Below are 12100 nucleotides of genomic sequence, written 5' to 3' on the forward strand. Positions count from 1 at the left end.
CTTTTGTGTCAATTTTCTTCAGCAAATGTGTTAAAATGAGATTTTATGTTGTCTCTGCAGTGAAGCTGAAACAGTGCAGTGGGATTAGCATTACAGGAGCGTTTTCCACCTCCTTATTCCCCTCCTCCCTCCATCTGCACTAAATTGTCCCTGGTGTGGATACATTTTCAAGATTCTGGGATGTAGCTGGGTCAGTGTATGTGTGTGTGTGTGTGTGTGTGTGTGTGTTTGTGTGTATGTGTGTGTGTGTGTGTGTGTGTGTGTGTGTGTCTGGGTTATTGTGAGTATACATGTCCCCAGAGTGGATTCGTTTTCACAGCTTGGTGGTGTGGCTAATAGCAGATTCAATTTGGCATCTATTTTAATCCCAAGGATGTGAAAGTCACAGCGGCACTAATCATGAACCCAAGCATCAATAACCCCAACATACACACACACACACACACACACACACACACACACAGACGCGTGTTCACCTTTGTGTAGGTTACATATGCAACATCAGTATCCCTCTATATAGGAAAAAAAACTAAATTAAAACAAAAAGTTCCACAGGCTGTCATTAGCTGAAAAAAAAACCTGATGAAGGCCAGAGGGCCTAAATGCAGTTTTCTTGAAACTACTTTGCTCTGTGCCATCATTTAAGCCTTGAGTGATAACTTTCCAACCTGTATGCAGAAATAAAAAAATCTCCCTTCTTGTTTTCAGTGCTCTCTGGTTCCTTGTTGCAGCAGACGCTAGATGACGCTGTTGTACCAACACTTGGTGCTCCTGGCTCCCTGCAGTCTGCTGCACAGCTCTGCTGTTATTGCTGATCACCAATGGCCTATCTCAAGCTTTTTTTAAATCCCCGAACATGAGGGACTTTATGTTTGTCAGTTTATCTCTTAATCCCCCTGCTCTCTTTAAACAGTATATCCCGTGAGCCGTGGTGGGTGTCACACTATTCAGATGTTCAATATCTCTTTGAGAACTTCTCATCCGTGTCGATGTCAGTGCATCATGTAATACAGTGAACACGTTAAACTGATGGTGAGCCTGGTTGAACTGGCAGGTTAAGACTGCAAGTGAACGCAACCTGCAGCCCGTTCATCCGTGAAAATCCTGAAGCGTGACATGAAAGACGGACTGTCCTCCTGGGGAGGAAGCGGCAGCATCCTCTACATCTAGATTGCCCGCTCATCAGACATGGACCCCCCCCAACAGACCATAAATTGGAGGCAATTCAGTTCCGAGGCAGTGAATGGCTCTTATCTTGGATAAATATTTGCTTACCAGGAACAGACAGTAACACTCAGTGGGAATTTCCACAGTTGATCAGCAACTTCTTCCACAATCCACTTCACACAGCGAGAACATTCATGCGCATATCTCTCCATCATTATCAAAGTTGCTGTGCAGAGGAGGTATATTATGATCGTGTTGTGCACGCCCAGGTATCAGGGCCCATGATAAAACTTGCCTACACACTGTAGCCCCGAGGGTTGCGTGACTTCTACAAGGCGCTACTGCCCAAAGTAATAATTTGCAGGGAGCATCAGAGTAAACAGCTAGGAAATAAAAAAGTAAGAGGGGGAACCCCGCTGTCTCTAGATTTATGCTCTGGTGACATCTCACTGTCTGTATTATCAGCAAGCCGTGTCTGCTCCTAATGGGATTTAAAGTTTAAAATCGGTTATTTGAATATAAACTAAAAAGAAATGAGGTGTGTCTGCCAGATCTGTTCTTCTATAGGCAGTGCTTAGAGTTTGAGGGGCCAGTCAAACCTGGGAGTAAATCTGTCTGGTCCCTGTTTGGGGTTTTTTTTTTCCTTTTTTTTTTTTTCCTTAAGGAGTGGGCTGGTTCTGTGCCTTGGAGTCTTCCTACAGAGAGCGCAGGGAAGAAGTTCGCACCAGTTTTGCCTCCAATCCAGTGGAGGTTTCAATAGCAGCAGCGCGGCAGGGGAGGGACGCACTGCCAGCACTCAGGATACCCACTCACACACACTCACACACACACTCCTGCCCACTAGAGACCAGTTAAATCCGCAAGAAAACTGCAAACACGCACCAGAGCAGTCGCCTAATCCGATTGATAGGCACCAACAATAGAAGTGGAAACTGAGGGAACTACTGGACACTGCAGAGGACAACTTTTGATTTTTATTTTAAATCGCTTAAGGCACTTTTTAAAAGAAAAAAAAAAAAAAAAAATCTTGGCGATATCAGAGTGGTTGTGAGACCAAGAAGCGCCGTCCTTCAGATAACTTCGCCGTTTCATATTCTGAAAGGTAAGACAGTCTCATGTAAAGATCTATTTTTCCGCATGCTCTTTCCTCTGGCGCGTAGCGGTGCTTCTGGTCCACAGTTTCTAGGAAATTATAAGACCAGAGAAAAAAACTTGCTTCATTTCTTTAACTTTTCTAAGGCTTTTATTTATTTATTTTCCTTAAATGTGCACTGGAGCTCCATATAAATTCAGAGCCGGACTCCCCGAGTAAAGTGGTGCCTTTGAAACGTCTGCCAGAGAGAGAAAGAGAGGGGAAGAGGTTTTGCGGTTTACAACTCCGGGAAGTTAAAAGTTTCAAACACATTTCAGTCAAGCCCGAACTCGCATGCTCTTTTAATCCTGGCTTATTTCTGGTTTCGGGATGTATATGTGTGCATATGTAGCTGCAGATGAGGGCCGTCAAACTGGGGAACTTTTAGAAAATCCTCTTGCTTTTGTGCCTCCAAAGGGTTCCCATGCTCCCGGGGGTGACACAGCACCCAATAAGGCGGTTTATCAATACGCGCAGTAGCAGTTTCCAACGGCCTGTGCGCTGTAACCGCTGCTCTCTCCATCCGAGAGAAAAGAAAACACTGCACAGTTGTTTTAATTTGAGTGCAGTGTAAATAAATGTTTGTTTCATCATGTCACCCTCGGGTGCTTTTACGCACCTGTAAGAGCCCGGACGGATATGAGCGGAGCGCTTGGTGAGGATAATTCTTCACAGGGTTGAAACTGTATTATACTTGACTTCCCACCGCTTTGGCCCTTTAAATGAAAATGATTCAAGGCAGATTCATGACAGTTTAGTTCACGTTAGGAGTTGTTTCTCCTCATCCGGTCCATGTGAGAGCCGTGTGTTTTTCCTCTCAGCCCGTGTTTAATGAGAGACATACCCGGAGTGGGGATTTGAATAACTGTATTTAGTAGCAGGGCGAAGCCACACTGCCTCCCTTCTACTTTCTCAGGAGAATGAATCATGAACAAAAAAAAAGTCTTAAAATGGGGAAGGTCTGCGTCGCATACCGTAACTAAACCGTGATTTGCATATGAAAACTCTCCGGCTGAAAGAATTCCGCCAGTGTTGCTATAGCCGTGTGCGTCCAGAGCAGTGACAGGCTGCGGTGTATATACTGTCTCCTCCGCCTTTGTGTCACATATCCAGAGTCACTGCTGGAAGATTAAGGACGCAAGTTTTTATTTCCTTGTTAAATTATTCATCATATCCACACCCCGCTCCCGGTCCCCCCGGGCACATTCATTATGCTCCCCCTCAGATGGACACAAGCAGAGGCAGAGCGGCTCACACTGGCTGCTGCTGAACAGGCTTTCTCTGCTTCCCCCAAGCGCAACATAACGGAGCATGATTGACTCATTTCCCACGACGCAGCCGGGCCTGGTTGTGCATGTGTGCCCCGGATGATGGGCAGTGGGTGGATGACTTTCCCATGGGGCATTTTCTCTTGTAATCTTTAATCACCCTTGCAGCCACAATGCCAGCGCATCAGTCAGAGCCGCCCCCCCTCCACCCTCAATTCTATCTGAATGCTTTCAGAAAGCGGCCCTGCGACCTGACCCTCCTCATAGACACATTCCAGGATGCAGCGCTAAATGCAAGCTCCAGAGATGGACTATAAAGAGGCATGAGGGGAGGGGAGGGTGAGAAGAAGGGAAGGAAACTGGGCTCTCCTTTCCATCATGGCTATTGTGCCAGCTTTCGTGGTTCTGATGATGTGGACAGCTCAGAAACTCAAACTGTGAGTGATGTTGTGGATGGCGAGGAGACAGGTCCCGAGTGATGATTTAGACTTATACACAGAGTGGAGAGGAGGAATGTGAGGGTTTGGACACACACACACACACACACACACACACACACACACACACACACACACATACACACACATATGGACATACATGCACACACACACACATATACACACACACGAGATAAAAATCTCCATTATTGGATCCGAGCCCTTACCACAGTCTCTACCAATTCATTAATGAACTGTTTAGCTGTCCAAGAGCACCAGACCTGCTTTGGTTTTGGCCTGCCTATAGCGCAGGTCCAGGTCCTGTGTGGTTCCATCCTTGGCTCCAAGCCGCCCCCATATACTCTCCACTCTCTCCAATCCCCCACATTGGCCCTGAAGTGACAGCAGTGATGGAGCTCGCTACTGAGGGCCCACCATAAATCTGCTTTCAGACTTCCTTAAAGAAAACACACAGAGGCTTCAGGTCCTGCGAGCCCTGCCAGGCGTCTTGTTGGGTGGAATCCGAAATGTCTCTTTATTTGTGTTGAAATTAAACTGTCTTTTATTCCCTCCCGTTCTGTTAATGAGCTCCATGTGGCAGCAGGCAGGAGGCTTATCCGTCTTGACAAGGAGCTGGAGGGGAGGAGAGGGAGAGACCGGTTAAACAAAGTGAGGAGAGAAAGGGGAGGTCAGGGGCAGTTTTGGTGCACACATGCATGAGCATATACGCCCACACGCACGCACACACACACGCACATAAGACAGGGATTGGATACATGCATGTGTTCTGTTCCACCTCCATACATGGAAATGGTAGGCTTGTAATTGGTGTGTTCCTGCTGGAAAGTACACTCACACACGTGCACACAGAGTTGATCAGGTGGATGAAAGCTGTGCTTGCAACTTGCTTTAATCATGAGTGGATTGGGAATGATTTTAGTTTTGCAGTTGATTGATGTCACTGAAAATATTGCGTCCATCTGGGGAGATGTAAAACATAGTGTGAACATTTTGTTTTGGCTTTGCACATGATTTTCTTGTAATGACCCCAAATTAGAGCAGGGTCAAAGCTGTTATAGTAGTAATTCAAATGAAGGGACGCCATTCCTCAGATCACACTGGAATGGAGAGGGGGTGCAAGGCTCATTTTCTTGATACTGTAGATGTGTCAACGACAGCCATGGGAAAGAAAATCATCACTATTTCCTCTATTGGTGAAACCATTGCAAGCTGCGTTTGTCCTTTAATCCTATTACACAGAGTCCTCGGCTTGCCAATTAGAATATACAGGATTTTTTCCACCCAAAATGCTCAGCAAAATCCACTAAAAGTGAAACAAAAAACTATAAATCTATATATAAACTGATAAAAAGCAACAGCAAAACAAAGTTGACACGATTGTGGGTGACCTTGCCTTAAAATTACCCGTTGCTGAAATTGCGATCATACATTCTTCCCCATTCTAATTAAACATTAGACTTTATTTGTTCCAGATGCAGCTTTTTTTGATGTGTTATTTTGGTGAGGGAACTCTGTGGCATGAGAATGGTGCGGGCCCGCATGTAAAAGCAGATCCATTGCAGGCTGTGTGACCATGTTGACTCTGCACTGGTCCATGCAACCGCAGTGACCCAGCAGCACAACTGCTCTGATATTCAGATGTCATCTCTCTGCAATATATATTATCAGTACAGCCTGAGTGGTTCAGTGCATGTGGGAGAAGCAGAGGGTTTAGTCATGGGGTTTAAATCAGTGGTGTCACATGTGAGGAGCAGACTGAAGGCACACATCAAATGTGCTAATGACAGTGGTGATAAAACCCTTACAGTATGAGTGATAGCAGACATTATGTGTAATGACATCAGTGTGGTGGACAGAGCCGGCCGGGGCCAGGCCCCTCGCTGTGTCTCCGTGGTGTTTGAGGATGTTGGAATGAAAGACAGCTCCACATACCACCTCAGAGTTGTCTTGAGTATTAATAGACATGTCTTTGTTCCAACTGACACGCTTCTAAAGTGGAATGAGACAAGCTGAGGCGATAAGGATCTCCACTCTCTGTGTGAGTCAAACCTCAAAGTGCCACTTAGGCGGCTTTCCTTTAGCTCTCTGAAGTTTGGTGTACGGCGGGAGGCTGGGCTCAGACAACGGCAGAGACGGAGACACTGACAGGAGCTGTCAAGGGCTTTTTCCCTGCTCGTGTTTTGAAAGGACGATAATGCAAAAATGAAGCCATGTTTGTAGTGTGGAGGCCTCAGTCCTCTGGTTGTTCTTATCCGCCTCTGTTCAGGGAGGCAGAGTGAGCGAGGAGGAAAGAGGGACAGAGAGTAACGAGAAAAGGCTATACTGTTTGTTTACAAGTGTGAAAGAGAAAGAGATTATTTGTTGATGAACAAAGTGTGATCAAGGGAAAAAGAGACAAGGGAGGGCGAGCAGAGAGAGAGAGAGAGAGAGAGAGAGAGGGAGAGAGGGGTCATTAAAAGGACACCATCTCGCTTGCAGTAAATGGCAGTAAAGTATCTGGCTAATCTGCCATCATTACACTGATTAAATCACCAGGGATTTGGCGTTCCCATCAGCTGCAATCAATGGGGCAAAATCAATAGACAGGGGATACGTGAGAGGCTCTCAGCCACGGTCAGCTGCACCTCGTCCTGAGCCACAGCTCCATCTGCGGACGGCACCACTAAACATTTTTATATTAGCATCAATAAAACTTAAGTGACATGGATTTGGGGATTTTTATATTAAGCGTTTGATGAAATCGTATGGTTCCCTGGAGGTTCTAGCAATGTCTTTTCCTTCACACGTTTGTGTTTAAGTCTAATCCCCTCCTTCCTCTCTGTGGCCCTGAGTACTCATTCATTGATTCACTCAAAGATGGTGTCTGTGCTGTCACACAGTTTTAGTGTTAAATGTTAATTAAGGTGGCATCTAAAAGGAAAAGAGGAAAACACATTTTAACACAAAATAAAATATGTAGTGGGCAAGAAATGAAAGCAGAACTCGACTAAAAGTACTGTAATGTCTGTTGCCAAAGCTCAGTTTTGCCAAATGGAGCTCATTAAGAACAGTTTTTTGTTTTAAGCAAATGCCAGAATGAAAAGAAAGAGGCATTCAGAACTTCCATGGCAACATTAGACACATTGTAAATGATATGAGCCATCAATATTGATTGATTATGTAGGATAGTTAAATGAGAAGATTGATGTCAATGTCGTGTTTGTACGTTGACTATAAAGCTACACCCAGCATTGGCTGCTGGGTGTAGCTTTATAGTTAACGTTGCTTAGCTTAACATTGCATAAAGACTCGAAATAAGGGGTAACAGCTAGATCCGCCTACTAGCAGAGTAATGTCTGACTGAACAATAGTTTCAGCCAAGACAAAGAGAAGTTTGGCACCACTCACATCTGTACATATAAAGCTGGAGACAGGAGTCGATTAGCTTAGCTTAGCATAAAGACTGGAAGCGGGTGAAACAACTAGCCTGGCTCTGTTCAAAGGTGAAAAACTCACCAACCAGCACTCCACCACCACACCAACTCCCTGTAAAAAACTTGTTTTCTGGTTTTATGCTAAACTAAGCGTGTCTTCTACTTGCTGTAGCATCATATTTGCAGTACAAACATGAGAGACATATCAATCTTGTCATTTAGCTCTCCCCAAGAAAACAAATAAGCATGTTTCCCAGAATATCGAACTATTCCTTTATGATCAAACATAACTGATAAATGATAAAACTCTATGCTTCTGTTTTTGGGATGTACTCTATTACACTGTAAATGAAACTGAAGTAATTTTCTGTGTCTTTCAGAATGAGGCAGTGTAAAGGTTGGAGTGTGGTGCTGCTGGTGCTGTTGGGGCTGGGAGCTTTGGCCCAGAAGCTGCCCACGAGAGACGAAGGGCTCTTCCAGATGCAGATCAGAGACAAGTCGCTGTTCCACGACTCCTCTGTCATCCCGGATGGAGCTGAGATCAGTGGCTACCTATTTAGGGACACACCCAAAAGGTAAGACAAACAGTGACTGAATGAATGACCTAATCCTAGTGATTAAAACCGTCTTCATGTTGTTATAAGTGCAAAAAGGAGCCAATTCCACCTTCTACTGCTGACTGAGCCACAACAGTCACCAAGGAAAACAGGAAACTTGCAGATGGCCACTTACTGTAAATAGATAGGAAACATCAGATGATGCTCTGGAACATGATCTATTATGTTGATGCAAAAGCTAAATAATAAATGAGAAAGTTGTGTTTGTGTAATTGAGTGTCTGTTAGCTCAGAGCGAGAGAGACCAAGGTCACTAGTGCAATAATATCACGGTGTGCCACAGTCTCAGTCTGCTCATGCATTCACCCCACACATTATTTTGGATAACGTCAAAATGTGATGAAGCAATGTGAATATCACTCCCTTTAACCTATTATTTTCACAGGTACTACTTTGTGGTGGAAGAAGACAACACACCCCTGTCTGTGACTGTGACACCTTGTGATGCTCCTCTAGAGTGGAAACTCACCCTGCAGGAGCTGCCAGAAGAGGCCAGTGGAGAGGGATCAGGTATAATTGACATCAGGCAGCAGTGGAAGAGGTTAATGACACGTTATGTGGAAATATCACTATCCCCCACACACAATTTACCTAGGCAGTGATGTTAGGCTTTGTGTTTTGGTGGGTTTTAATTAAGTCACAGTCGTAGTGTCTAGTCTGACCACTTATGATGTCTGACTCGGCCCAGGTTGACGTCTATAATTTCAGAGGAGGGCTACACTCTGCTGTAGTCAACCTACTGAATCAAAGCCATTACATCCCTTTACTTATGCTGTCTTGGTCTTCTTAAGGTAAATCCTACTGCACTCTGTCTGCCTGTCTTCCTTCCTCTTTCCCTTTCCTTCTTTCTGTCTTTTTTTCCTCACGTTAAAACTTTCTCCATCTGGAGGGCGTCCTTTCAGCATAGGAGATCTTGCCAGATGACCAAAGCGGTGGTGTAGAGCGTAGATGTGTGATGTGAGCATATATTTGAATATCAATACATGAGCACCTGCGTGTGTGTCTGTGCTCTTGTCAGATCACATATTACAAAATGATTTATTGGGTTGTTACACTGTTGAAGACATACATCTTGCCTCAAGAGAAAATAATTCATCTCTAAGCAGAAGAATAATGACAGATTTGAACCCAATAACACACGCAGTGCCATTGGTGCAATACTGACATCACAAGATACGTTGGAGGAATAGTTGAACCAGTGAACTTCTTCCTTTCTTTGCAGCTCTTTTTGCTAAATGTCTCTACTGGGAGTAGATCTTTGAGCATTAATTTTTAGTACACCGCTGAGCACACTCTCTGGTTGACAAACACAATATTATGCTTGGGCTGTTTCTCTCACGTAGAAGCTACAAGGCACCTCTTTGTAGCACAGCTTCCCCAGAAAGGCCAAGTGAATGCTGGGCTGTGATCTTTAGGGATGTTTGGAGTGAAAACATGACTGCCATGTGAGGGGCTAATCGTTCCTGAGGCTCGCAGAGCTTCAACACATTAAACATTTTTAGTATGGGTGGAAATTATTTTTCATCAAAGCCAAAAATAAAATAGAAAAATATTGTAAAGGTCATGACAACACATCTCTATTATAATATGAATTTGGATACTGTGCCAATCAAAGAGCTCATGTTGTGTCTATTTTTTTCTTTCTTTTCCAGGACAGCCTGAACCTCTGGACCAGCAAAAACAGCAGGTGACTGTAGACGAGGGGACGGAACTATTTACCTACAAGGGTAATGATGTGGAGTCCTATGTGGCCACCAGCACGCCCTCCGGCCTCTACCAGCTGGAGCTTCTGTCCACAGAGAAAGACAGCAACTTCAAGGTGTACGCCACCACAACTCCAGAGTCCGACCAGCCCTACCCAGAGCTGCCTTATGATCCTCGTGTGGATGTGACCGCACTGGGCCGTACCACTGTTACCCTGGCCTGGAAGCCGACACCAACGGGCTCTCTGATGGGCCAGCCTGTCCAGTATTGTGTAGTGATCAACAAGGAGCACAACTTCAAGAGCATGTGTGCTGCTGAAGCTAAGATTAGCACTGATGATGCTTTCATGCTGGCTCCGAAGCCCGGTAGAGACTTTAGCCCGTTTGACTTTGCGCACTTTGGCTTTGTTCCCTCTGACATTGGTTTTGGCAAGGACCGAGGCCTGACAAGTAACAAGATCTCACGGGCTTACACAGCCAAGCCCAAAGCATTAGACATTCAGAAGGTGTGTATAGGCAATAAAAACATTTTCACTGTGTCAGACCTGAAGCCAGACACACAGTACTACTTTGATGTGTTTGCTGTGAATTCTGCAACCAACACCAGCACAGCATACGTGGGAACATTCGCCCGCACTAAAGAGGAGGCTCGTCAGAAGACAGTGGAGCTGAAGGACGGCAAAGTATCGGACGTTTTCATTAAGAGAAAGGGAAGCAAGTTTCTGCGCTTTGCTCCTGTCTCTTCCCATCAGAGGGTCACTCTGTTTGTCCACACATGTCTGGACGCTGTGCAGGTGCAGGTGAGGCGCGATGGCAAGTTGCTGCTCTCCCAGAACGTGGAGGGGGTGCGGCAGTTCCAGCTGCGGGGAAAGCCAAAAGCTAAGTACCTGATCCGTTTGCGGGGCAGCAGGAAAGGGGCCTCCACTTTGAAGGTGCTGGCCACCACACGACCCAGCAGCAAGCAGCCTTTCCCTTCACTTCCGGAGGATACGCGCATCAAGGCCTTCGACAAGCTGCGCACCTGCTCCTCCGCCACTGTGGCCTGGCTGGGCACGCAGGACCGCAACAAATACTGCATTTACCGTAAGGAGGTGGCTGATAATTATGGCGAGGAGCAACGGCGCCGGGAACAAAACCAGTGTGCTGGGCCAGAGACCCGCAGGAAGTCAGAAAAGGTCCTGTGCAAGTACTTCCACAGCCCGAACCTGCAGAAAGCTGTGACTACAGAGACCATCACAGGTCTGGAGCCAGGCAAGACGTACCTGCTGGACGTTTACGTGGTGGGACACAGTGGTCACTCAGTGAAATACCAGAGCAAACTGGTGAAAACAAGGAAATACTGCTAAATGACTCTGCAAAGAATAAATCTATTATAAATATATATATTAAATAAGTTTATTTAACTCTAAGTGATATTCTACTAAGGAGTGTATACAGACTGACTACTCACACAGCAGATGGGCCTGTGGCAGTGACTGAACTGTTTGTAGAGAGAGATATCAACCTGTATATTTATGTTTACATTTCATTGTGGCACCTCTGGGTGGCCCATAGCGTGAGGTGCTTTGTTACCAGGCATGTCATTTTGACATCATGTTGCCACCGGGGAGACAGAACTTCAAAGAAGATCATCTTTCGTCTTGTATGTTTCTTTGTTGCTGCATGACATTTGCTTTTGTCTGTCATATTTGTGTGTTTCTTCAGTTTCAAATCACATTGACCGGAGGAGATACAGTAGCTACCCGCATTGTATAGATCTCTCACTGCATATTCACTACATGTTTTAGGAGGAATTTAAATTATTTTATACTTTTTGTCTCTCTTTTTGATTGTCTGTTTTTATTGATGACAATAATAACTGTTATGAGGAAATTCCAGTTTTATGAGGAAGTTGTCGTAGTTCAGACATTCCCTTATGTATCTCAGCCAGTGTTTGCTCTAGAGCCCATCTTGTAAATGTGTTCTGTGCTGGAGATCTGTGTTATTATCACTGTATCGCTGTGTGTGTGTCACATGTACAGAGTTGTCCTGCCAATATTCATGTACATAAACACTAAATATAGAACAAGTAATCCCTCTGTCACCCTGGGTGTCATGTTCTTTTGCCAAGCAGTTAACATCACAGTCATGGCTCTGAAATGAAAGAGCACACTGCGCATTGTGTTTATAGACTCCGACGCATAAACTTGGGTTGCATAAGCAGAACTTGATATTTGTGATATGAGATGATAACTTGATCCCAAAAATGATTTGTGACAAGCAACGGCCGACAGAGGATGAATTATTTACTAGAAATAACTTTTAAGACTTCTTTTTCCAGATCACACAAGTGGTGCCTAAGCT

At 45.0% G+C, this 12100-nt stretch overlaps 1 protein-coding gene across 2 annotated transcripts; it reads left to right on the top strand.

Moving 5' to 3' along the window:
- The first annotated feature begins 1821 nt into the window (after positions 1-1821).
- Positions 1822-11840, top strand: ndnf (neuron-derived neurotrophic factor). Of its 2 annotated transcripts, none has more exons than XM_051377252.1 (4): positions 1822-2269; positions 7819-8013; positions 8440-8564; positions 9707-11840. In XM_051377252.1, the coding sequence occupies exons 2-4, from the start codon at positions 7820-7822 to the stop codon at positions 11101-11103; spliced, it is 1716 nt and encodes a 571-aa protein (XP_051233212.1). In that variant the 5' UTR covers positions 1822-2269; position 7819; the 3' UTR covers positions 11104-11840. The 2 variants fall into 2 exon arrangements, with proteins under 2 accessions (XP_051233212.1, XP_051233213.1); XM_051377253.1 differs by lacking the exon at positions 1822-2269 and adding an exon at positions 4582-4673.
- The last annotated feature ends 260 nt before the right edge of the window (positions 11841-12100 follow it).

The sequence above is a fragment of the Dicentrarchus labrax genome, unplaced genomic scaffold (assembly GCF_905237075.1).
Source record: "Dicentrarchus labrax unplaced genomic scaffold, dlabrax2021, whole genome shotgun sequence".
In the NCBI taxonomy this organism is placed as follows: Eukaryota; Metazoa; Chordata; class Actinopteri; family Moronidae; genus Dicentrarchus; species Dicentrarchus labrax.